Source organism: Triturus cristatus, chromosome 3_1 (assembly GCF_964204655.1).
Source record: "Triturus cristatus chromosome 3_1, aTriCri1.1, whole genome shotgun sequence".
Lineage (NCBI taxonomy): Eukaryota > Metazoa > Chordata > Amphibia > Caudata > Salamandridae > Triturus > Triturus cristatus.
Genome location: NC_140583.1, coordinates 135,732,106 through 135,759,776, shown reverse-complemented (window position 1 = coordinate 135,759,776; position 27,671 = coordinate 135,732,106). Strand labels below are relative to the sequence as shown.

The window sequence follows — 27,671 nt, the reverse complement described above, 5'->3', positions numbered from 1 at the left end:
TTCAACTTCAGCTATTGCTGAAAGGATCACTTTTTCGAAAATTATGACCTCTTTGGGAACTTTTGACGCCGGCGGGCAGAACTTTGATTTCTTCTTTAATCCAGTTGTCTCAGTGCCTCCTTGTATGGGGTTTTCAAGAAAGAAGGTTTTAAGCCGAATTTTGCGGCAGAATTCAATGAACTCTGTTTTGAGTTGTACAAAATTGGTCCCTTTAGTTGGAACAAAGGATAGTCCCATTTCTAAGATGCTAAGTTCTGCATCTGTTAAGACTTTTTCTGATAGATTAAAGATTGGTGAAACAGTTAGTTTTTGTAATTCTGACGTCTTGTTGACATTTCCCATGGTTGGTTTGTGTATCTGGACCTTCCTCTTGGTTTCCTTTGGCCTCTCCCTAAAAAAGGCGGTTGTTGTTGATAGTTTTGTTGTAAATTGCCTCTTCTGTTGAAGTCTAAACGGTTATTCGAGTTATCTACGTCACTGCCACTTGATGATGATGTTGTGTCCGAAAAAGTGATAAAATTGTTTCTCGATCTACCCTGGTATTCGGGCAGGAATTTGCGTGACTCAGGTCGTGAATAAAAGTCAATCTGCAAATAAGGATAGACTTTATCCAGAGAAAAATTCCTTTTATCCTTTTCGAATTTATTGCTCTTTTGATTTACCGAATAGTCTTTAAACTCTAGAATTTCTTTATCGACTTTATCTAGAAGGGATTTGGCATCCGAAATAAGTTGATTCACTAAGGGGGCATTCAGAACATTTTTGCGAATCCGAGACTTATGTTGCTGGATTCGGAACCTTATCTCCTGATTGGTCTTGCCAATATAAAGTTTGTTGCATGGGCAGCTGATGCCATAGACTACGAACTTGGATTTACAATTGGTGAAACTCTCATGTTTCCAATGGATTCCATTGTGGGTAAATAGATATCCTTCAATGGTTGAGTCGCAGCAAATACAGGTACCGCATCTGTGATGTCCTTTTATGGGCGGTAGGCACAACAAATTTCTTAAATCAGTGCTTTTGGTCTTAGGTAGAGCGGCTCGCACTACGTGGTTGGCTATGTTTTTATCTTTCCTGAATGCAAATAGCGGTCTCTCATTGAATGTGTTGTCCAGGTTTTTGATCAGATGCCAATTTTGATTAATAGTTTTCTTAAACCAATTAGATGTTGGATTGAATGTCGAGACGCAAACCATTCTCTCTGTTTGCGATTTTTCACGTCTTTCCAGTAATGTTTCTCTTGGTGTCCACCATGCTCTTTTGATAGCTCTTTTCAAAAGTTTTTTCGGGTAACCTCTGGCCAGAAGGTTCTCCTTGAGCTTCTCTGCATGTAAAAAATATTCGTCTTTGAATGAAAAAACAAATAAGGACTGACTTACATGGCCATTTTCTAATCGAGCACTTGAGAGCTGGAACCATCCCAGGAGGGCTGCAGATTCGCAACGTCCCTGTGATTTTTACAGACGATCCGATATATAAAAAAGGATACAGTCTAATTGAAACGAAATGCAGTAGGGACCTCATGGTTCTCACAGTAGAAACGGCTCAAAGATTGTCTAAGCATCAACTAGAAGAAATCGCAACTTTGGAAAGCGAAATTAAAACAAACCAACTTATTTCGGATGCCAAATCCCTTCTAGATAAAGTCGATAAAGAAATTCTAGAGTTTAAAGACTATTCGGTAAATCAAAAGAGCAATAAATTCGAAAAGGATAAAAGGAATTTTTCTCTGGATAAAGTCTATCCTTATTTGCAGATTGACTTTTATTCACGACCTGAGTCACGCAAATTCCTGCCCGAATACCAGGGTAGATCGAGAAACAATTTTATCACTTTTTCGGACACAACATCATCATCAAGTGGCAGTGACGTAGATAACTCGAATAACCGTTTAGACTTCAACAGAAGAGGCAATTTACAACAAAACTATCAACAACAACCGCCTTTTTTAGGGAGAGGCCAAAGGAAACCAAGAGGAAGGTCCAGATACACAAACCAACCATGGGAAATGTCAACAAGACGTCAGAATTACAAAAACTAACTGTTTCACCAATCTTTAATCTATCAGAAAAAGTCTTAACAGATGCAGAACTTAGCATCTTAGAAATGGGACTATCCTTTGTTCCAACTAAAGGGACCAATTTTGTACAACTCAAAACAGAGTTCATTGAATTCTGCCGCAAAATTCGGCTTAAAACCTTCTTTCTTGAAAACCCCATACAAGGAGGCACTGAGACAACTGGATTAAAGAAGAAATCAAAGTTCTGCCCGCCGGCGTCAAAAGTTCCCAAAGAGGTCATAATTTTCGAAAAAGTGATCCTTTCAGCAATAGCTGAAGTTGAAAAACAAAAAAGGAAATATGTCAAACCGAATATTACCAAAGCTCAAAAAGAAGCATTACTCGACCTAAAAATTGACCCTTCAATAATAATAAAACAAGCTGACAAAGGGGGATCAATCGTGGTTTGGGCAACCGAACGATACATCACCGAAGTTAATAGACAACTTTCGAACCAACTCTGCTACAGAAGGATAACAAAAGATCCCACATGTGAACTACAGAACAAACTTTTTCACATACTACAACAAGGGTTTGACCAAGGCTTTTTAGGCAAAAAAGAATTTGAGTACTTAAAAAACATCTATCCTCGCACTCCGGTCTTTTATGTACTCCCGAAAGTACACAAAGATCAACACCATCCACCTGGGAGACCAATTGTCTCCGGGTGCGAGTCACTAACAGAACCCATTTCAAAATTCGTGGACTTTTTCCTGAAACCTTTTATGTCAGAAGTAAAATCTTATCTGAAGGATACCACCGATTTCTTAATTAAATTGGAAACCATGGAGTTCGATAAAAATACACAATTTCTAGTTACATTAGATGTAACATCATTGTACACGGAGATCCCGCAAGATGAAGGACTAGCAGTGATTAAAACATTCCTAGACAGCAGACCCAAACCTGAAAAAATCCCGACAGAGTTCATTATGGAGCTAGCCACGTTTGCTTTAAAGAACAACTATTTTTGCTTCAGAGAGGACTTTTATTTCCAAATCAAAGGCGTGGCGATGGGCTGTCCATTCGCCCCCGAGCTAGCGGTCCTCTATATGTCTAAATACGAAGACAAATTTGTCCATAGCAACAACCCATTCGCCGATTGTATCAGTAACTGGGTCCGATACATCGACGATGTTTTCATGGTATGGTCAGGTGATGAGCAAAAGCTACAATCCTTTGTCAATTGGCTTAACAACAGGACTCCGGATATAAAATTCAGTATGAACTGTTCCAAAATCAAAATGCCTTTCCTGGACGTTGAGGTTTACCCTACGAATGGATGCCTAATGACGACGTTATACAAGAAAGAAACTGACCGCAATCGAGCGCTACATTACTCCAGCAACCATCCACGTAGCCTACGAGAGAACTTGCCCTATGGGCAATTCCTGCGCATTCGCAGGAATTGCTCATTCAAAGACGAATATTTTTTACATGCAGAGAAGCTCAAGGAGAACCTTCTGGCCAGAGGTTACCCGAAAAAACTTTTGAAAAGAGCTATCAAAAGAGCATGGTGGACACCAAGAGAAACATTACTGGAAAGACGTGAAAAATCGCAAACAGAGAGAATGGTTTGCGTCTCGACATTCAATCCAACATCTAATTGGTTTAAGAAAACTATTAATCAAAATTGGCATCTGATCAAAAACCTGGACAACACATTCAATGAGAGACCGCTATTTGCATTCAGGAAAGATAAAAACATAGCCAACCACGTAGTGCGAGCCGCTCTACCTAAGACCAAAAGCACTGATTTAAGAAATTTGTTGTGCCTACCGCCCATAAAAGGACATCACAGATGCGGTACCTGTATTTGCTGCGACTCAACCATTGAAGGATATCTATTTACCCACAATGGAATCCATTGGAAACATGAGAGTTTCACCAATTGTAAATCCAAGTTCGTAGTCTATGGCATCAGCTGCCCATGCAACAAACTTTATATTGGCAAGACCAATCAGGAGATAAGGTTCCGAATCCAGCAACATAAGTCTCGGATTCGCAAAAATGTTCTGAATGCCCCCTTAGTGAATCATTGGGTGACGCAAAAACATACAGAAATGGATTTCAAATGGTCAGTGATATCAAAAGTTGAACAAGACCAGAGAGGTGGAGACTTGGACACCAAACTGCTACAGAGAGAAGCCATGCTCATTATCAAATTTAACACGTCGGTAGACGGATTGAATGAACTCTCCGAGATATACAACTTATGAGTGGCATCCAGTCAGCCACTGAGCTAAATCTCGTTCTTATACCACAGATGAGACACATTCAATAGCATATGTGTAGTTGATCTTCCACTTAGCGGACTCTTCATATTTACTATTTGACAGGTTTCTGTCCAACCAGCGCTTCCCACCTCGCTTTCCGCCCCTATCAGAATACATTCCAGTCATATGTGCAGTGAATGCATATTGACAACAAGTCAGCACACGTTCCAGTGTGCACTTGACACAGTCCGACCAACGCTCTCCCCCAAATTCACGCGCTAATTTTGGCGCCGCGGCAAACTGACAATCCATCTCTAACTACCGATTCTCCCAACATCGTTGGTCTGACTACGACTCCCAGAAGCCTTCGTGATCCCGCCCTTTTGCACATGGGTAAAAATGCCCCAATAGGAGTACAGCTACCTAACGGGTGATTTACTCCCAGAGATACAGAGACACGGACAACGCCGGCTCTCCAGGTAACAACACCAAATAGACCGTACTAACTCCGTAGGACTTTCTCCTGGTATTAGTCACCTGATGCAGCCTCCCATTCTCTTGCAGAGAATTTGATCGTTACCGAACCTTAAAACGGCCGGCGAATCTCACGCCGTGCAAGCCCCAGCTCGGGACATCAGCTGACCGAGCAGCATCACGTTCCTCCATTGTCTTCCACCGCGGAGGTAAGCGCTCTAAAACCTTTTTCAAAATATTTCGGATCCGATCTTTGTAGGCGATAGGACGCGCCTTGAATCCTTGTTGCTCTTGCTTTCAGATATCGTTTTGAATCAATCAACGCCTGAAAAAAAGCCCGTAGTTGCTTCTGATTTTAGACAGAACCACCTTCAGTTAACCAGACACAACTCCACACACCCGTAAGCCTCTTTATTAACAACTAGACTACGTGGTTGTATTGTCTCTATGTTGTATGGGTGTGTCCATTACTAACCAGGTGGTGTTCTAGTGTTGATTTCACAGAAATAGGTAACCAAGTTGGCTCTCCTTCCTTTTTTCTTTAGAGTTGTGGCTGAGTTCTCCGTTCCTTAGACTAAGGTAAGACTCCCCCGTTGACCATGCGGTTGTGCACTTACAAAGTGGGTCAGCTTAGTAAAATCTTTCTTTTCTGCTTTGTTTGCAGTCCTATGTCGGTCCTGATGAGAATCCCTGCCAACTAAGGGATTCGAAACGCGTAGACCTTGTCTTTTCTACGGTCAATCTTAAAAAAACAGCATTAAGCCCCATCATTATGTACAGTAGTGGTTTGATGGCCTATGTGTAAAGATTATCAAATTGTAGATTTCTGTTGTATGTTATATGTTAGTGTGGATGCATGAGTAGTATGAACGGTATGAATGTTGGCCCTATGGGCGAATGAACACAGTGGTGTCTAAATGTTTTCAGTAATGTCATTCTCAAGTTAAGTTTTGTATATGTGGTGTAATGAATATGTACTGTATCAGTTTTAAATGTTTTTGAACGTGAACTAAAAACAATTTTCATAGGATTAAATCCAACGAAATAATTGGTTGTCAGTGTTCTTGTTTCATTCAGGTCACGGGAATTGTAGGTAAATTTACACGCAGCATTGGCTTGTATTTTGTTCTTTCATTATAATTGGTTTGGCCTTGCTGCCATACGAGCCAGAACCCCCTTTTTGGTTTTCTAAGTATTTACAATACGGCGCACCATGGCGGAAGGATTGACAGATGCGTCAGTAATTCTGACGCATCTGTTGAGGCAAAAGTCCCGCATTGCTGAAGTCGTGTCACAAGCACGATGCAACTCCAGCAATGCATTTTGTGGCCTACTCCCACTACACTGCATCACGTAGGTTTTGACGTAGTGGCGTCCTAAAAGTGACGCAGTGAAAACTTGTAGGTTTCACTGTGTCACTTTTACGAGGCTTTCCTGCGTGGGAACGCCCCCCTGCATACATTATACCTGACGCAGGGCTTTACAACGTGACGCATCTCCCTAGATGCGTCACGTTGTAAATTGGGCGCATTGTTTTCGCCGCTGTTGCATCAAAAAAAGTGACGTAATGGCGGCGCAAAGAGGCGCAAGGGGCTTGTAAATCTGCCATATGAAGATTCCCTTCTCTGCAGTCATGCCTAAAGGCAGCTACCTTGAAACAGTAACAAATATTGGTTTGTGGGAGGGTCCGGAACGTATTGTACTTCCTCTACGTCACAGTGGAGGGCAGACTGTCATATTTTAAGCAAGGACTGCGCCAGAAATGGGTAACAATAATAGTTAGTTATGTCCGGATAATTTCTGAACCACACCAGCATCTGCCTTCCCCAGAGACCCTTGAACGCAAGAAAACCGTGCATGAGGCTGGATTTAGTCTCTGGCATATAGAAAACATCCTCTAAAGGTAACCACTGCCAGAAAAAGTATACCTACATTATGGCGCTAGAAACTGCCGTTGCTTTATCTGATCTTTCTCTATCATTTTTTGCCCATTTGCAGCAGTATATTTTCATGTTAATATTCCCGGTCATGAGAAAATAATTTTGTGAAATACCAATATTCAGCACGTCGGAGGCTTGTCTTCATTTCTATAAAATACTACATTTAAGAAGGGAGTGCCTGTCTGCAGACATGCCAAGGGTGCTGTGGAGATGAGGAGGTGGGCGGGGCTTCCTTTCCTCATTCCTACAAAAGGGTAGATCTAATAAAACAGTGCCATCTCCCCAGGGTTTGTGGTCTTCCTCCACTTAAACGCTGGTCGGTGGGGACGAGTGAGGCAGGCAGGGCTGCCTCCTTCAGTCCCAGTGCTGTTCTGCACACCCCCGGAGCCCCGGCCGAGTCTCGCACACTCCTGCTGAGGTGCAGCTATGTCAGCCTCTCCGTGAGGACGAGTGAGGCAGGCAGGGCTGCCTCCTTCAGTCCCAGTGCTGTTCTGCACACCCCCGGAGCCCCGGCCGAGTCTCGCACACTCCTGCTGAGGTGCAGCTATGTCAGCCTCTCCATGAGGACGAGTGAGGCAGGCAGGGCTGCCTCCTTCAGTCCCAGTGCTGTTCTGCACACCCCCAGAGCCCCCACCGAGTCTCGCACACTCCTGCTGAGGTGCAGCTATGTCAGGCAGCCTCTCCGTGAGGACGAGTGAGGCAGGCAGGGCTGCCTCCTTCAGTCCCAGTGCTGTTCTGCACACCCCCGGAGCCCCGGCCGAGTCTCGCACACTCCTGCTGAGGTGCAGCTATGTCAGCCTCTCCGTGAGGACGAGTGAGGCAGGCAGGGCTGCCTCCTTCAGTCCCAGTGCTGTTCTGCACACCCCCGGAGCCCCGGCCGAGTCTCGCACACTCCTGCTGAGGTGCAGCTATGTCAGGCAGCCTCTCCGTGAGGACGAGTGAGGCAGGCAGGGCTGCCTCCTTCAGTCCCAGTGCTGTTCTGCACACCCCCAGAGCCCCCACCGAGTCTCGCACACTCCTGCTGAGGTGCAGCTATGTCAGCCTCTCCATGAGGACGAGTGAGGCAGGCAGGGCTGCCTCCTTCAGTCCCAGTGCTGTTCTACACACCCCCAGAGCCCCCACCGAGTCTCGCACACTCCTGCTGAGGTGCAGCTATGTCAGCCTCTCCATGAGGACGAGTGAGGCAGGCAGGGCTGCCTCCTTCAGTCCCAGTGCTGTTCTGCACACCCCAGAGCCCCGGCAGAGTCTCGCACACTCCTGCTGAGGTGCAGCTATGTCAGGCAGCCTCTCCGTGAGGACGAGTGAGGCAGGCAGGGCTGCCTCCTTCAGTCCCAGTGCTGTTCTGCACACCCCCAGAGCCCCCACCGAGTCTCGCACACTCCTGCTGAGGTGCAGCTATGTCAGGCAGCCTCTCCGTGAGGACGAGTGAGGCAGGCAGGGCTGCCTCCTTCAGTCCCAGTGCTGTTCTGCACACCCCCAGAGCCCCCACCGAGTCTCGCACACTCCTGCTGAGGTGCAGCTATGTCAGGCAGCCTCTCCGTGAGGACGAGTGAGGCAGGCAGGGCTGCCTCCTTCAGTCCCAGTGCTGTTCTGCACACCCCCGGAGCCCCGGTCGAGTCTCGCACACTCCTGCTGAGGTGCAGCTATGTCAGGCAGCCTCTCCGTGAGGACGAGTGAGGCAGGCAGGGCTGCCTCCTTCAGTCCCAGTGCTGTTCTGCACACCCCCAGAGCCCCCACCGAGTCTCGCACACTCCTGCTGAGGTGCAGCTATGTCAGCCTCTCCATGAGGACGAGTGAGGCAGGCAGGGCTGCCTCCTTCAGTCCCAGTGCTGTTCTACACACCCCCAGAGCCCCCACCGAGTCTCGCACACTCCTGCTGAGGTGCAGCTATGTCAGCCTCTCCATGAGGACGAGTGAGGCAGGCAGGGCTGCCTCCTTCAGTCCCAGTGCTGTTCTGCACACCCCCAGAGCCCCCACCGAGTCTCGCACACTCCTGCTGAGGTGCAGCTATGTCAGCCTCTCCATGAGGACGAGTGAGGCAGGCAGGGCTGCCTCCTTCAGTCCCAGTGCTGTTCTACACACCCCAGAGCCCCGGCAGAGTCTCGCACACTCCTGCTGAGGTGCAGCTATGTCAGGCAGCCTCTCCGTGAGGACGAGTGAGGCAGGCAGGGCTGCCTCCTTCAGTCCCAGTGCTGTTCTGCACACCCCCAGAGCCCCCACCGAGTCTCGCACACTCCTGCTGAGGTGCAGCTATGTCAGGCAGCCTCTCCGTGAGGACGAGTGAGGCAGGCAGGGCTGCCTCCTTCAGTCCCAGTGCTGTTCTGCACACCCCAGAGCCCCGGCAGAGTCTCGCACACTCCTGCTGAGGTGCAGCTATGTCAGGACGAGTGAGGCAGGCAGGGCTGCCTCCTTCAGTCCCAGTGCTGTTCTACACACCCCCAGAGCCCCCACCGAGTCTCGCACACTCCTGCTGAGGTGCAGCTATGTCAGCCTCTCCGTGAGGACGAGTGAGGCAGGCAGGGCTGCCTCCTTCAGTCCCAGTGCTTTTATGCACACCCCAGAGCCCAGACCGAGTCTCGCACACTCCTGTTGAGGTGCAGCTGTGTCATGCAGGCTCTCCCACCCACACAAACACTCCAAGTCACTTTCACCTTCCTGACTCCGCCCCTTTACATTGTAGGCAGACCTGAATTGCAATCTTATCAGGGCTACTGTGTATACTGAGTGATGTATCTGAGCACATGACTGGGCTCCCAGGCCGGCTCTGGTGCTCGGAGGCTTAATGAAGCCAGGAAGGGCTTATGACCTCTGAACAAACTTTGGGCAGTGGAGCAGAAATGCTGGGGAAGCTATTCAAATAGCAGGAAGAATTCAATTTGCTCTCTGCCTCCGCCTCCCCATGTGCTGAGAAGCAGCAACTCTGCTAGGGCTGATGAAGGGAGTACAAGGCTCTTGGTGTCCGGTGCAGCATTTTAGCCACTCCATTCGGAACAATACACACTTTTTTTAGGAACAATTTGCCTTCCCACTGTTAGAACATTGATCCAAAAGATGGCAGAAACAAAGGAAATCTCGTTTTTTGTGTCTTGTAAGCCGGGCAGCTGAGACATGTGGAAAGCAATGAACTGAAGGATGTGGTGCGTAGTTTGCAAATTGAGATGACTTTCGCAACATCTCTTAACCTCTTCGGTGCCCGTGACGAGCTGGACTCGTTATGGGCCGCGGTGGCGCTGTGTCCATGACGAGTCCAGCTCGTCACAAACCCCGCCCGCTAATGTAACGGCCGGCACAGGGCGGGGAAAGGGGCGGGCACCGAAGGGGTTAAGCATCCATGGATGATCGACTGTTACTGATAGCTGAACGTTCTGCTCAAAAGTCTAAACCTTGAAACTTCTAGTGCTGGCGGGGAAGTAATGAGAAGGGAAGCACCTAAGTGAGGTTGAGGGGACAAACTCACCTGTCCTAAAACTTGGCAGTGCGAGGACCAATGGTAAAAATATAGGACCTGCAGAATCACCTTTGGTTCATGCTTCACAGTCATGATTTTAAGCATGCCAAGAGGCATGATGTCCTCCCCCCCCCCCTCAGACATGCCCTACTCAGCGCCTGGAATCTTTCACAGGTGGTTAGCTGCGCTCTACAAATTCACATAACATAACAAGAGTTCTTTACTTTTGTATTTCTGTGCTCTCTTTGGATAAAGCTGAGAGGACCAGCGGTCAGTGATCTCACTAATGGTCACTAGTAACGGCACGCACATGTTTACGTTTCTTCACAGACATACTGCTGGGTCACTGGCTATGTAGTCAACAGAACAGCGCGTGAGTCTTGGGAAAAGCTGCTTCCTTTTTAAGGCTTTTCTTTTCTGAGAAACTGGGTGCAATATTCTTTTGATTCTGTCTTTCAAGAAGAAAATCATTTGAGACTGCCGCAAAGACACACAGTCCAAGCTAAGAATACAGGTAGCGTGGACAACACTGCTGTCATGATGTATCCTGAACATAGCTAGTGCGACCCAGACTGCATCTTTAAAGCCTTTTCTGTAATTTTGATTAATCTCGTTTCCGTAATATGGCCGCCTTATTATGTTTGAAGTTTACATTTTTGGGGAAAAATCAGTTTGTCCAGTCAAAGGGAGTGATCACTGAATTCAGAGAGGTTTCAGTTCAAATTCTCATCTTGAAGAGATCCTCCACCCTTCGCAGGGCACGGTGAAGTGTCCTCTGGCCTGCATATCCCATCTTATTGCTGATATGCACAAATAAATAAACCTATTAGTTTCACTGACCGGTGCCCAGGGTGCCTTTTGTCTAAGATACAGCTGCCTTCAGGATGTAGTTTAATAGAAGTGGCTCCATCTTTTAAATGAGCATGTTGAATCTTTCAACTTGTATTTGTAAGGCGTACCTGTATGAGGCGGCTGCTGGCTTGTCCAAGAAAAGGAACTAACTGGGGCCTGCTCACCCTACACATAGTTGAACGAGAGGTTTCCTAAGCCCAAGGTAATGAAACCTTCCAGTTTCAAGGGTTCAAGGCTGCTTCCTCGTGGCTGTCTGGTATTCTGATGCACCATGTCTTTTCGCATTTCCTATGGCTATGGTGGGATAACTTCTTAATTTTCAAGGGCGTGCGCCCTATTGGCTCTGATAGACATACATAGGCTCTGATTCCCAAAGCCTCCGGACTCGTAGGGAGATACTGCAGTGCAGAGATCCCGCTGCGACTGCGGGGCTCTTTGTGAACCAGGCCCTTGGTCTTTTGTACAACTGTATTCAGCACTGGTTCACTCTCGGGTGGAGCACTGGATGCAGCACTGATTCACTCTCAGGGGTGGAGCACTGGATGCAGCACTGGTTCACTCTCGGGGTGGAGCACTGTATTCAGCGCTGGTTCACTCTCTGGGTGGAGCACTGGATGCAGCATGGGTGGAGCACTGGATGCAGCACTGGTTCACTCTCAGGGGTGGAGCACTGGATGCAGCACTGGTTCACTCTCAGGGGTGGAGCACTGGATGCAGCACTGGTTCACTCTCGGGGTGGAGCACTGGATGCAGCACTGGTTCACTCTCGGGGTGGAGCACTGGATGCAGCACTGGTTCACTCGGGGGTGGAGCACTGGATGCAGCACTGGTTCACTCTCGGGGGTGGAGCACTGTATTTAGTACTGGTTCACTCTCGGGGTGGAGCACTGGATGCAGCACTGGCTCCCTCTCGGGGTGGAGCACTGTATTCAGCGCTGGTTCCCTCTCGGGGGTGGAGCACTGGATGCAGTACTGGTTCACTCTCAGGGTGGAGCACTAGATACAGTACTGGTTCACTCTCGGAGTGGAGCACTGGATGCAGAGCTGGTTCACTCTCGGGGTGAAGCACTGTATTCAGCGCTGGTTCACTCTCGGGGTGGAGCACTGGATGCAGCACTATTTCACTCTCGGGGTGGAGCACTGGATGCAGCACAGGTTCACTCTCGGGATGGAGCACTGTATTCAGCGCTGGTTCACTCTCGGGGTGGAGCACTGGATGCAGCACTATTTCACTCTCGGGGTGGAGCACTGGATGCAGCACAGGTTCACTCTCGGGATGGAGCACTGTATTCAGCACTGGTTCACTTTCGGGGGTGGAGCACTGTATTCAGCACTGGTTCACTCTTGGGGTGGAGCACTGTATTCAGCGCTGGTTCACTCTCTGGGTGGAGCACTGGATGCAGCACTGGTTCACTCTCTGGGTGGAGCACTGGATGCAGAGCTGGTTCACTCTCTGGGTGGAGCACTGTATTCAGCGCTGGTTCCCTCTCCGGGTGGAGCACTGGATGCAGCACTGGTTCACTCTCGGGGTGGAGCACTGGATGCAGCACTGGTTCACTTTCGGGGGTGGAGCACTGTATTCAGCACTGGTTCACTCTTGGGGTGGAGCACTGTATTCAGCGCTGGTTCACTCTCTGGGTGGAGCACTGGATGCAGCACTGGTTCACTCTCGGGGGTGGAGCACTGGATGCAGCACTGGTTCACTCTCTGGATGGAGCACTGGATGCAGAGCTGGTTCACTTTCGGGGGTGGAGCACTGTATTCAGCACTGGTTCAGTCTTGGGGTGGAGCACTGTATTCAGCGCTGGTTCACTCTGGGTGGAGCACTGGATGCAGCACTGGTTCACTCTCGGGGGTGGAGCACTGGATGCAGCACTGGTTCTCTCTCTGGGTGGAGCACTGGTTCACTCACGGGGGTGGAGCACTGGATGCAGCACTGGTTCTCTCTCTGGGTGGAGCACTGGTTCACTCTCGGGTGTGGAGCACTGGATGCAGCACTGGTTCTCTCTCTGGGTGGAGCACTGGTTCACTCTCGGGGGTGGAGCACTGGATGCAGCACTGGTTCTCTCTCTGGGTGGAGCACTGGTTCACTCTCAAGGTGGAGCACTGGTTGCAGTACTGGTTCACTCACGTGGGTGGAACACTGGATGCAGTATTCATAGTACAGTAGAGGGCAACGAGATCTGGAGACGTGCGTGTCATTCTCATCCTACCCTTTGATCCCTGGAAGAAAAACCCAGTGTGTGTCCGATACTGAAAATGCTGCACTTGCTTTCTTAACAGTGCAGGTCATAAGGTGGGAAAGGCCATGAGCTAAGGCAACAGGGGGTCGATTCCCCTTTATAAGTCAGCTGCAACTGTTGGAAGGATGGTTGTGAAGCTAGAATCAGCTCAGACTCTGAAAGGGTGGGGTAGGCTTTGAGTTTTTGCCTCCCTCCTCATACTGCCCCCTTGTTGGGTGGCAGGGTGCAGGCCTCTTGCAGGGGCGCCCTCAGTAGAAAGTCCCGCAGGTCTCTCAGGAGGCTCCTGAATGAGGGAGTCCGATAGGGAAGAAGCAGATAATGGGAATAGCAGGCAGGTCGCCCTGGCGGGGAAGCAACATCCACTCCCAGTCATGCACAGCCCAACACTTTAGACAGCGATTTATCATGGAAGACTGCGCTCCCTGACAGGGCAGGCACGTCATAGGTTAATTCAGACAGGAGGCTGCCAGGAAGGGACTTCAAAGCCCTCATGCAAAAAGAGTTAAAAAAACTGAAAAAAGTTGTAAAGTAGTGTGCTCGCTGAATGGCAATAACATTGTTGTGCTCTCTATATAGTTTTCATATTAATAAGCGTGCCTGGGTCAGAAACGCCTCGTTTCTCTTTCATCAGCAGATACCTGTATGTACAGTTTTGCTTTGGGAATTAACTCAAGATATAAAAATATAAACAAGCAAACGTGAAACAAAAATACAAATGTTAATAATGTTAAGTCACAAGCCCCTAGTTTAAAGGCCAAGCACACATTGCACCTTCACAGAATTTTATTTTTTGTAAGCCGAGAAGTTAATTATAATGCTATTTAAATGAGTACTTCCAAAAAGAGATGAGTTGTGCAGAGTTGTGTACCAATTTAATAACTTCCGGTCTGGTGCCAGAGAATAGTCAATTGCCTTTCATCTGTTTTTTGGGAAACAAGTCGGGCTTTCCATTATGTCCCATAATGGTCCTTCTTGCTACATCAAGCTACATTTCCCATAAATGGTGGATAAATGGTGCAAATAATTTCTTTAAATCAAGTATCAGAATTTTGTAAAGATAGTTTAATATACATTGTTGTTCATGATATGTGTTCCTACACCAGTCTGGACAACCTGAGAACATGTTGAAAATGCTTGCCGCAGTAAAACGCATAGGTGAAATTTACGTCTTGGGTCTATTGTCATTGAGCTGTAGAGTATGCTCTGCTGACATTTCTGAAACATGAAATAAAGAACTAAATATTTCTGATTTTGTTTCCACGTATAATTGGAAATATATGTATTTGTAGGTAGTTGCAAAAAATATTTTAGTGACTGGGCAGAGTTCACTATGATTTTGGCGCATACAGAACCAGCATGTGGGGTCGTACTCAGAGCGGGCATGAAAACCGTTGGGTTCTAAATGGAAAATGATTTAAGATACACAGGGGGATATGTACAATGAAGTGACAGAGCGTGTTGTTAGCCTCCTGGGCTTAACGACACGCTCCGCCACTTCAAAAACGCACGGCTGAACCATATTTACAAGAAAGTGGCGCAGCCTTGCGTTTCCCCTTGCGATGGCGCTAAATTTAGCTAATTAGAGCCATCGCAGGCACCCTTGAACCAGAGTGCAAGGGTGTCTGTGTGCAGGGGAGGATTGGTTTTGTGTAGGAAGGTGTGCCTTCCTGCACATAAACAATTCTAAATTGCCATTTTGTAACTTTCATGTCTGCTGCTTCATGCAGCACATATGAAAGTAACAAAATGGCATTTTTTTAAAAGGTTTGTTTATGTGCAGGAAGGGACACCTTCCTGTACATAAACAAACCATGGCATTTTGCTTTTTCTATGTGTGCTGCACAGGGCAGCACACATGGAAAAAGCAAAAACGAGGAGAAGTAATACATTTCTACTTGTTTCGCCAACTTAAGACCAGGATTTTCCTGGTCTTAATTTATGCGCTGCCTCCTATGTACGCCACCCTTGTACATAGGGGGCAGCGTTAAATACAATGGGTGTTGCGGTGGAATGCCCACCACAACACCCATTGCACGCCCTTTTCACACTAAACCTAGCGTGGAAGGGGGCCTTATGCACAGAGCAAGCGTTAAGCCACTTTAAGTGGCTTAACGCTGCCTTGTACATAAGACAAGGCCCCTATCGCCACAGGAATGTTACAAAAAGTGACGTTCCCCTGGCGATAAGGGCTTGTACATATGCCCCACACTGTGTAGGCTCCCAAATGCTAACAGTTTACGGTGTAGCGTCTACTGTTTTTTTTTTTGTTTTTGTATACCCTATATACTATTCCTAATAGTTCCTGTACTCAACCAGATGTCACACAGTTTTTTATGTTCGCATTGTTCTTTGGTTCTTGGGCATGCAAAAGATGTTGGACTGTTTTTTTATATTCTCAGTTTTCTTTGGTTACTAGCCTTTTTAAAGATGTCTTCTGATTTGTTCTCTTTCGACAGGATTGTTTACGGGCCTGCCAAGAGCAAATCGAATCGCTGCTAGAATCCAGTCTTCGTCAGGCACAGCAACACAACGTGTCAGAGCGCAAAAATGCAGATGAAGAGGAAGGCCTGTCCTGTACTCCCACTGATGTGCGAGACGTGAACATTTGAAGGGACTTGTGGAAGTCATTGCTGGCCTACACAGTAGTGGAGCATGGGCGTTGGAGAGGCACCGACTGATGGGCCCATATGCCTCGTCGTGCTCACTAAAGAAAACCCTTTTTTCACCTGGGCAGTTGAAATTTTTTCAAATCCAGAAGGGAAATCATCACTCTGTCGTGTTTTTTTTTCTTGCTCTTTCTCCTTTACACCTTTAAAGGAAAAAAAAGTACCCCGAAAAAATATAAACTGTCTTAAAAAAAGTGAAAAAATAGTATTTGCTAGTCTCGGTTCAGGGACTTACGCTACAAAAATAGACAAGGATTGTATGAGACCTTAATCAGCTAGTTTTTTTTATATTAAAAGTGTTCATGTCTGTATGTTGTAGACATTAACACATCAAGACTGTCTCCAGGGGAGCCATTATGTTTGATTCCTTATTTGTTTGCAACCATTTTTAAAGTAGAAGAGGGTTATTTTAGATAGGCAAAACATATTCTCTTATTTTTTCTTTTAAAAAGCATAGCTTTATTGCTGTCTAGGCTTTCCTGTATCCCGCTTGCTTATGCATTTAGTCACTTTATAATTCGTCTGTAAAGTTTTATTTTGTTTCCTAGAATTTTTTAGCATCCTCTTCACGTTAGAAATGGTTAGTATTTCCACACGCTCGTGTATTCCAGCATACAGCATTAATATGTGATAATCTCTTTGTGCCTGTGGATTACCTGCGGACTGGGCTTGTCGGGGGAAGCCAGCTTAGCATTACCGAGAGGAGGCTTCAAGTAATACCCACAAGATACTCTATTGTAAGAGATTCCGACATAGTGAACATAATATATTATATTTTTGTAATCTTCATATTTTTGTAGTTGCCTGTGTATAAAGGAAGAAAAAGCTGGCTTGACCCTACAAATTCAATACCGAAACATGTCCAGGTGAAGTCCACAGTTTAGTTTTTTTATATTCTAAAACCATTCCAGTTCAAAGCACTTTCAGTCCATTAGATAGAGAAAATGCGTCCTTTTTTATTATTATTGTGGGAAATTCTATGAATCAAATGGAATGGTTTAGATATATATATAAATGCTTGTGTGCAAACAAAATTGCGAAGCACGTGCGTTTAACTATGGTGTTAGACGAAAGGTGATTTTCAGAAGGTTGCGTTCCAGCGATAAAAAGAAATTGCATTCACATATTGCCTGGGTGTATTCCTATACTTTTCTGTTGAAAGTTGGGAGTTAAGACATCATTATGTGCCACCAGATATGTGTGCAAGCAGGGCCTTAGGGTGCTTTTAAGGCTGTATCTCTAGTTGTTATTCAAGTGAAGCTTTTTTTTTAACACTAAAATATATAATTTATAGCTGAGGCTAAAATAAGAATATTTATTGAAGAGGATTTTTGCAAGGCCAGTATAATTTGTGTAAAAAAAGAAATTACAACAAAAGATGCAAAATCCCTCAATGGGGCGATTTTGTTTTTTTTCCACCTTTCTCTCCCTGATGGTGCAGTTTTAACAGGGCTTCTTGAACGATACGAGTCTGGCACTTGCCTGTTTGGCTCATATTCGAACAATTTCAAGAGGAATCAAAACTCCAAAAAAGAGAAGAAAAACACCATAGTTAAACATGTAAAATTGGTGTACTTGAAAGAAGTTCATGTTCAGCGGATTCTCCAATTTTATTTTTATTTGTGTTTCGTAATTTAGCTACAACTAGAACATTTGCACATCTTGGCTATGTACTTTTTTTTATATTGTAGAAAGTAGTCAGAAGGCAGGTGGGTTTAGCTGTTGAGAAAGATGCTCGAGGAGAATGTGATGGGGAAATTGTATGTGAGAAACTGCCGTTTAAAGGTGTTGATTGTAAAATTACAAAAAAGAGAATACGGAGTGGGTACTCCGATTTTATTGAGCTGCTATGGTTAGATTCCCAGCATGGTTTGGAAAAAAAAAATTAACAATGCTTTCCTGTATCCTTGTCATTGTGTTTGCTGCTATTTTGTGGATCAGTTTTTTGTGTTATACAATGTCATATACTGCCATGTTATAGGTTTTTAATTTTCTGTTAGAATATTATATAATTGACATCATTTTTTGTAGATTTTTTTATGTGATCAATTTTTACTTAATGTGATTACTGCTCTATTCCAAAAAAGGCTCCTGTTTCACAATACCTCATACTTCAGTTAACCGTGTTTGGACCAGGTTTTTATGTTTTACACAGTGCCTCATAGTTCTGCTGCAAACTGAAATGCAATTAGACGGAATTCTGAATGGGTCTCTATTTGCTAAGATTGTAGGTTGTATTAAAGGGAATATAAACCAGGCAGGCCACCTGCCCTCAAGTGCTGACCTTCTGTTCTCCATTACCAACCATATTTCTTTAAAAATTAGGCAGCAAAAAAACCTGTGAAATATCAGTAACTAATAATTTGGAGCCTTGATTGAACTATAGATTTCCGAGAATGCTTAGCAAGCTGTGACATAGCAGACGTCCTTTAAGATGTGAGCTCATGTTCACTGATTGGACGACCACCCCCAGTTGAAACACAAGCTCCTCCTGTGCAGGTCATCAAACACTAAAATCTGTTACGGGTGGATTCCAGCACATATCGCAGCATATCAAAATCCCTTGTTCTGGTTTGGATACATCCAAATGACAGGCATGTTACGCAGGCTGCGCCAAGCAAAAGCATTTTAAAAGGAACATTTCAGCACATAGGGCAAGTTTTACCTGGTGTGGTTTATATTCTCATTAATATTAAGTTAGAATGACTGCAGACATTTCAGAAATACTCAATCAAATGTCATTTTTCTTGTGTTCATAAAGCTGGATTTGTTTTGTCTTATCTGGGGGTTCATTAACATAGTAGTTTTGAAGTTGTTAGTCACATTGATCTATGAAAGGTGCATTCCATATGGGGCACGGTACCCTCAATTGTATACAATTAGGACCTGGCAGGTCACAAAGCAGTTCCATAGGCTATCTGCTCTTGACATATCCTGATATAATATAGAATTCAGGGTACTATATTCCCCATAATACATGGTGTTGTGTTCCCCATGATCCAGATCATACTGGGTAATGGGAATGCACCGGTGTCGCATACTACAGTAAACAGGTGTGCGTAAATAGCTTGATTTTGATTTGTAAATAGATTTGTGGCACTAATTGCTCTGGACGATGGTAAGGATCTGAACTGTATGATAATAACTTATTGCCGGACAGATGCGAAGCCATTTCCTTATTGCAGAGTAGTTATGATGTCATTTTCCTATTGCAGCACAGTTGTGATGTCATAATCTTATTACAGATCGGTTGTGACGGAACAACTAGCCTGTAACAAGGACATTATGTACAGGTTTTTATATAGTTATTGCAGTCACTCATGTATTATTGTAACTATCCTGTATGCCACATGGCCAACTATGAATTATCACATGGCATGATAGGATACATTCTGAAATTCAATATGTTGTTTGTTCTGTTTTGATACACTAGATTTTTCTGTTAACTATAGCATAATGCTTATTTAAAGGCATGTAATGAAGCCAGCTAACAGAGTTGTATGCTGAAGAATAATCTAGCTCTTTCCTGTATGCTGCTAAACCAAAACAGAATTAGAATATATGTTAAAGGTGCACGCAGTGAAGGTCCTACACAGCTAATTCATGGAAAAAAGACAAGCAAAGCCACCAGCATTCACAGGACCCAGGAGGACCGGACACTTTCTGTCCAAATTTCAGGAACACTCTTACTGCTTACCTCAAAAAACACTTCTGTTTGCGGCACCTCTGTCCCTGTGACTCCCTTTCACTGAGATTGTTGCGTATGCAGGGTCTGCACGCGTGGCGTGGCTCATATGGTGGTGGATACCCCAAGAAGCTTCTAAATAATGTATGTACTGCCAAAGGCTGATTGTGGGTTCCCGTGCCAACCGAGAGGCTTTATGTGTCTACATTATTCGCAACGTATTAACAGTCTGTCGCAAAGGAGCAATTCAGAATATGTACCTGTTTTGTATTGTCACCACTGGTCTGAAATGCACATTGTCACACGCAGACCTGTAACAGACAAGTTTCCAGAAAAACAATACAAAAAACTAAAGTCTAGAAATAAAATTTGTGAAAACCCACACACTGTATTCCGAGCTTTGAATTATTTGTTGCAACTGTAGTCTTCATTTAAATTTCAAATACACTTTTCCTTCAAAATACCAATTGATTCTTTTTTAACAAACCATGCAGGATTTCATCAGGTGGGGAAGCTTCTGTAGGGGATTATTTCATGGGAGAGAGTCACTTGCTGGACTGTAGCAATATCATTTTGGCCCCTCTTCAAGTGACATTAGCTGCACCACTATTTGCCTATTTGTTACCCAATGTTCGACTATGTAAGTGCTACACCATGCACACCATCTCACTTAGTGTATGCAGAAGCTTTATATAATGGCATACGTAGCTGCTGACTTCCTATCAGAGAGTTCACTGCTCATTCAGAATCCCTTTTAATTCCTGTCTGTCAGTAGTGCTACAAGGTATGTTATTGGCAGTCACTATAAAAGACAGTGTTCTGCATGAGAAGGGTCACTTTCAGCTACAAGAACTTATCCAACTCACACTGTCATCCGCTACATATAAACCGCTGCTTGAATGAACACACGTACTAGAACTGCACTTTATCAGTATGATAGCAAGAAATACTCATCGGTGCATTAGCAGTGTTGAGATGCCTTAGGCTGCATTTGGATGCATGGACTGTTTTAATGTTACCGGCACACTCGTTCACCGCCCCATGGTTTATCACGATTTTAAGCTTCACTGACGCTCTGGTTTTCGGGAATCTTTATATAATTTCAACTTTACTACTAGACATAAGAAGGACTGTGTTTAAGTTGACATCAGCATGTTTTGGTTACAGATCTTGTTTCCGGATTGTCCCTGATGAAGGGTCAGTGACCTGAAATGCGTTGGGCAAGATTTAGGGTTAGGCCCAACTAACTCATCAGATTGATAATCGCAGAGGGAACACTGTTCACGGACTCTGCCGGATTGGGCTTTCACTGAGGGACTGCGAGGGCCAGCAGTCTCAGCTTCCACACAGCTGCTGCCTCTTCTCCTGATCGTTTCCTGCCTGCATTTAAAAACTGCCGATGCTATTGATTACTATAATATACCCCCAACGAGAATTCAGGATTCTTGTGATACCCCTCTTGATACCCTGACTAAGCACACATCCTTTGGTTTAGGAAATCAAAATGAGAGTGGCCAAACCCTGCCTGTAGTAGTTGCTCGGGCGGCGCCCAGAATTGACCTACCACCGGAAACTAGTCCGTATTTGATGGTTTTAACTGGTATTCCAGAACAAAGTAAAACAGATCGGGAACCATATAGGTCTAGAAAGAAGGTGATTCATTGGTTAAATCTTAATAGACCATTACCCTCACAAATCACTAGTGAAATATTGATGGTTCGAAGGCTTTCATGGGTGGCCCCCACTGCTAAAACCATAGCAGGTGATTGTGTTTTGGTAAATTTTAGGGACCCTCGTACTGTTGAGTATATTTGTAATTGGAATCAAAACAGTACTTGGTCAGTCATTGGGTCTTACCCCCTGTCTTTCTTCTATCCTCCAGACAATTTGAATGAGCGGGATGGTGGGTGGACCTCAGTGCCATTTCGTCATGGGTCCAGGCTAGAGAGGGTATGCATGGCCAGCCATTTGTCCAGACTTACCCAACCCTACAGAATAGGTTCAGTACTCTGGATGCGATAGACTGACTGCACTGCAGTGAGATGAATGCAGCAACTAGAATCCACTTGGGCCACAAAACTAGCCCAGGTAGAGTGGTGGAGATGTTTATGAGCGATCCCCTAAGCCTTCAGACACATTCATAAATATCAACTGAGGGACCTATCTTGGAAACAGGTATTGAGAATTCGGATAGTTTAGTATCACCTCACGAAATGATATCTCCCCAGCTGAATTCTGTGGAGGAAGTCAATACAGGAAGCCCGCCACTCCCAAATATAAAGAAGATGACCATATTGTCCTGGAATGTGGCGGGCTTATCAAACAAGCTAAATTGCATAGAGTGGGGATCCTTAGTGGACAACAAGGCTATTTGTCTCTTTCAGGAGACTTGGGCTAGGGTGGAATATCACAGAGAGGGCTTCGCAACTATTTATGTCCCTGCTGGTGGGCTGGAAGAGGACGGCCGTCAGGCGGCCTTGAAATTTGGGTAGCCACCCACCCGGGCTGCACAGCAGAGATAATGTCTACACACTCTGCAGACCTCCAGTGTATACTTCTCAATTGGCCAAATGCTTATAAATTGGCCATTGTGAATGTGTATTCTCGCTCAGTTGGTTTGAATATAGAATCGCCCACTATAAATGAACTGTCAAATTTTATCAGCTCACTGTCTGGTAACCGTCGCCTTCTTGTGGCGGAAGACGTTAATTGCCAGTTTGAGCCGCTTTTAGGAATGAGAGAGGGTGCCCTTATGGGCGAGGATGATTACTGGGGGATTCCACCATGTCAATCGCCATGCCCAAAATCGTGGTCTCCTCTGGCGGTTCAGATTATGTCCTTTACATTAAATAATTCTCTGAGGGCCTGTAATGGGCGTACCCAGTCCGATAGCCCTTCACTGTGCACTTTTAATAGGAAGGGCCAGGAATCGCGTATAGACTACATATTAGTGGAGATGAGCATGTGGTCTAAGGTTCTTGATTTTAGAGTGACTTCAAGGGCCGATAGTGACCACAATGCTCTTTGTCTGGATATGGTGTTCCCGGGCCCCAAGACAATTCCCATTTCAGGAATAGATAATTTGGGGGAAGGGATGTTAGTACTATCTAATAACAGGCGAAGGGTAAAATGGGATAAAATAGTAGATTCAGCAGAGAAAATAGCAAAAATTTATGACTTGGTCCAATCACGATTTATAGAGGTAGATAGCCTAATCAGCCAACCCAAGTCCATAGAATTCAATGAGAAATTGGGTTCTATTCATGCAAACTTCGTTACCGGGCTAGGAGACGTCTTCAACCCCTTGGTAGCCATAAGGAAGAACAGGTCTCCTGTATCAGCTTGGTATAACTCTGCATGCAGAAAAGCCAAGACCGAGTTGATCCTTGCAGTTAAATCTGAAAATAAGAAAAATAAAATACATCTTCTCAGACGACACTATAAAGAAGTTATGGCACATGCAAAGAGAGAATGGGACTGGGATAGGTGGCATAACTTAACACGGGCTCTGGATTCAAGAGATGCACGCAGCTTTTGGTCTCTAATTAATACAGGGTCAGGGAAACCAAAGGCTGCGGTAGAATCAAACATTGATGCCTTAATTTGGGAGTCCCATTTTAAGGCTCTTTACTGCGAAGAACCCTGTGTACAAACTGCTACTGGTTCAATAGATTTAAATGTTTAATACGACCCCCTGGAGTTTACTTTGGGTGAAGTGCACAAGGCAATAGGGAGACTCACGATGGGTAAGGCTCCAGGTTTAGATAGACTTCCTGGGGACTTATTTAAGCACGAACCCGAGATTTGGGCTCCTTACCTACTGTTCTGCTCGATTTTCCCGGCCTTCTTGTGAGAAACAATGATGGAATGTGACTTCAGTCTCTTATCATTCAAGTCTAAGGGTTAGAGTAGTGAATGGAGCCTATTTACTAGGCACTTCGACATGATTCTGTGCTCTTCCCCATAGATCAGGGCTCGCACACATAGCCTAGGGGATAGATTCGTTAGTATTAGGGATAACCTGTCCTGTAGTGAGGGTATTTCATGGAGCCGTGCTGAATTCAGGCCTGGTAGGCCTCAAACGGGAGAGACTCCATCTTTCTTTCTGCTCCGGCAGCTTGGGATGCTTCTAGGTCAAACGTAATGTTTTAGTTATGAGGTGTTATTCGCTTGGAGAGAACCGGTTCAGGCCGGCCCTTATCGAAGGATTGTATTTTTCTTCATGCCGAAGACACTACATCAGGCCGGCCGGCCGGCTGGGAACGTGTCCTTGGTACGGGGAGGTACAAGAATTTGGTGGGCGGCAGGTTACAGGCCGGAATTTTCTATGAGGAAACGCACCTCTATATTAGTGACAGTCTGAGGCAGTTACATGTTCAGTCCGTAGGCGGCATCTAGCCGTTAGCAGTAAAGCTACTACTTATTCCAGGGAAGACAGACGCCATCTTGAAGGCGGAGAAGAACCGAGAGACAGATGCTCTCCTAGCAGAATAGCCAGAGAGGAGAGAGTAGCCGATAAGGAAGAGGTCCCAGTGACTCGGAGAAGGGTGATTCCAGGCGAGCCGAGGCACAGACGAGAAGGGAACCTAGATGACCACTGAGTGCAGGCTACATACTACTAAGGTGATGTCGACCCTTTCTTATTAGAGTGTACAACTTAATCTTTCACTTTTCTTTGCAGGTTATGTGTTATATTGTAATGTTATGTGATTGTGTATGTAATGAGTAATAAAGTACCCAGTTTGTAGTGAACCAACATGTGCTGCGTGTTCTTGTATGAGAGGGTAGCCTATTCTTCTAGTCAGCTGCGGCTACATGAACAGATGTTAACCCTGATCAGGTAAGTGGTAACTGAATAAGGGAAAGAGGAGCCCCTCGAACCTGAGAACAGGCTATGCTCGAACTGGCAATCCTTGTGTGATCTGATGAATGGTGAGACTGATTCCCTTTTTGTATGTTATGGTGATCATAGGATGAACTGTCGTATGAGACTGCCGTCTGGGTAGAGAGGTCTGGATCCGTATGGGATCGCGAGGCCGCCGATTGTGCTGAGACTGCCGTCTGGGTAGAGAGGTCTGGATTCGTATGGAATCGCGAGGCCGCCACTTGTGATACTGTCGTATGGGCAGAGAGGTCTGGATTCGTATGGGATCGCGAGGCCGCCGATTGTGCTGAGACTGCCGTCTGGGTAGAGAGGTCTGGATTCGTGTGGGATCGCGAGGCCGCCACTTGTGATACTGTCGTATGGGCAGAGAGGTCTGAATTCGTAGGGGATCGCGAGGCCGCCGATTGTGCTGAGACTGCCGTCTGGGTAGAGAGGTCTGGATTCGTATGGGATCGCGAGGCCGCCACTTGTGATACTGTCGTATGGGCAGAGAGGTCTGGATTCGTAGGGGAATCGCGAGGCCGCCGATTGTGCTGAAACTGCCGTCTGGGTAGAGAGGTCTGGATTCGTATGGGATCGCGAGGCCGCCACTTGTGATACTGTCGTATGGGCAGAGAGGTCTGGATCCGTATGGGATCGCGAGGCCGCCGATTATAAGAGGTCTTGGTATGTATAGTAGGAATTCCCTGTCCTTAGGTGGTAGATATATGTGGTTGCACTATTGTAAATAGGTTCTAGGGAGGGGGTAACGTTCTGGCTGGGTTAGTGAGGCTCTGATGAGCGGGTTCTATCTGATCCGAAAACCCAAGCAGAACATTTGGCGTCACGAACCGTTTACGAAACCTGTGTGCGTTGTGGTTGTATCGTGTTTGCTTTCGGCGCGTGCGTGGTTTCGTTTCTATATTATTTGTATATAATTGTGTGTAGTTTTCTTTTCTTTTTCTTCTTTTTCTCTTTTTCTTTCTTTTCCGAGATGTTTTCTAGAAAATCGAAATCTACTTTTAAGTTGCCCGTTGATATTCCCGGCTGGGATTCAACGCCTTATGAAGCCTTAGCCCGTGAGTGGGCTGATTCTACTGGTTTGAGTGAGAATTGGAATTCTTTTTTGGAGCTGGCGGAGCCGGCTAATGTGATTACTTGTTTACAGAAGGCGCCGGTATCTAAGGGTGATGAGCTTCCCGTTTTGGGGCGCAGAGGTTGGATTGTTCTGTCTGCGTACAGGATTCTGCATGAAAGGTTGTTGAAGTTACAGAACTTGCATAAGGATTTGGAAGCGAACTTTGTTGAGATTCAGAATGCTCATACTTTGTTGCGATGTCAAAATAAGTTGCTTGCTGATAAACTTGAGACGTACCAAACTATTGCCGAGAGGGCGGCTGTGCGAATTGCTCGTTATAAATACAAGAATCGGCGTGGTCGGGTTTCGACGCGAAAGGTGCGTCTGGTCGTGGCGAAAGCCGGACTGGATTGGAATCCTGATGAATGGGATGGTAATATCTGGAACTCGAGTGATTCTCCTTCCTCGGGTGAGGAGTCTGCCAAGCGCGAGTCCTCTCGCTCCGGCCGTGCTTGTAAATCTGCTTCTTGCGCCTCTGATGGTGCACCCCGTGATTGCGCTCGTCCTTCGAGCGGGGTCGATGCTTCTTACACTGATTGTTCCTCTACGTGTACTGGTCGAGCTCCTTGTGATGCTCGTCCCGCGGTCTCGGTTCATCCAGTTTTTCGGCGGAAGTTGCAGCAGGCTCCCGGTGCTCCGAATGGTATTGCTTTAGACTCTTTGGAGGATTTTACTCAACAAGAAATTAGTGATATTTTGCAGCGATTTCGGCAGCGAGCTGGTGAGACCTTACTCACATGGATGGTGCGCCTTTATGAACTGGGCGCTGCTGGCATTATGTTGGATACTGGCGATTGTTTGAAGTTTTGTTCCTTGAGTTCAGATTCTACTGTACAGGATCATTTTCGTAACTTTAATGTTGGTGGTCAAATTTCTTTGCTTCAATTGGCGACTGAGGGTTGTAATCAAAAATATCCTACTGAGTCTGACTGGCCTGTGAATGACAAACCGTGGTATACTTTGCGCGATGCTGCGCAACGTCTCAAAGAGGAGGTGATGAAAACGGCAATTTTTCTAAATACTGCTGACAGGTTACTTGATGGTTTCTTGACATCTTCTGTGCGGAATCGTATTATTCGTTCTTCCCCTGTTGCTTACAAGCAGGTCATGATGACTTTATTGATTAATCAGACTGGTAACATGTTATCTGTGGTGCTGGAATCGGTACGCCAACTCGGTGAGTTGGGTGAGTGGTTTAAACCTGAACGGCAGTCCCGGCCTGACACTCGTACTCCTGGTGACAATAAACTTACTAGACGTGATATGTTTTTTGGTCTTATGGCCGATGGTGTGCGGAAGGAGGACATTGATGGTGAGACTACTTCTCGTTTGTGGGAAATGTTTCGCAAACGTGGCTTGGATCGAAAGGAGGGTGCCTGGCGTGTTCGGACAACTGAGTGTGATCGTGGTTTTTCTGACGGTAGCGGTGATGACGACCGCCGTGGGCGCTCTGATCGTCGTGATGATCGACGTTATGTACGTGATTTGTCCCCCCGTCGTGAGAGAGACAGGGAGAGAGAGGGGGAAAGAGATGATTATATTAACAACAGACGTAGAGATGATAGGGATCAATCCCCTGAGTTGAGAAGGAGAGAGGATCGACACATATTGGCCGATCGAAACCCGCAGTACAATGCAGAGAACAGTAATCCATTTCGTAATGGAGATGGATATGAACAGGAGGTATCGATACCTGGGAAACATGAGAGTCTTTATCCTGATTTATCCTGGTACACAGAACGCAGTAAAAAGGACTAGGAAATAGGTCAAGCTCCAGTACACAGATGGGCTCACAGAGATAATAGACCCTATGTAGATATTGATATTTATTGGAGACATCGTAATATCCAAAGGGCCCGAGCATTGGTAGATACAGGAGCGGAGGCCACTCTTATTCATGGAAAATCAAAGAAGTTTAAAGGTCAGCCTTTTACAATTACCGGATTAGGTGGAAAGGAAACTCCCGCAGTTCAAACTTTACTTGAAATGAGAATAGGTAGAATTCCTAGAAAAGAATACTCTGTATTAGTGGTGCCACTCTTAGAATTCATAATTGGAATTGATATTTTGAAAGGAATGACTT

At 45.7% G+C, this 27,671-nt stretch overlaps 1 protein-coding gene across 1 annotated transcript in view; it reads left to right on the top strand.

Moving 5' to 3' along the window:
• Positions 1-19,968, top strand: part of CCND1 (cyclin D1) — a 37,208-nt gene extending 17,240 nt beyond the window's left edge. Inside the window, exon 5 of the mRNA XM_085643575.1 lies at positions 15,692-19,968. Within this exon, the coding sequence (XP_085499701.1) occupies positions 15,692-15,844 (153 nt within the window). The 3' untranslated portion in view covers positions 15,845-19,968. The remainder of the gene's footprint in view (positions 1-15,691) is intronic.
• Positions 19,969-27,671: the final 7,703 nt, after the last annotated feature.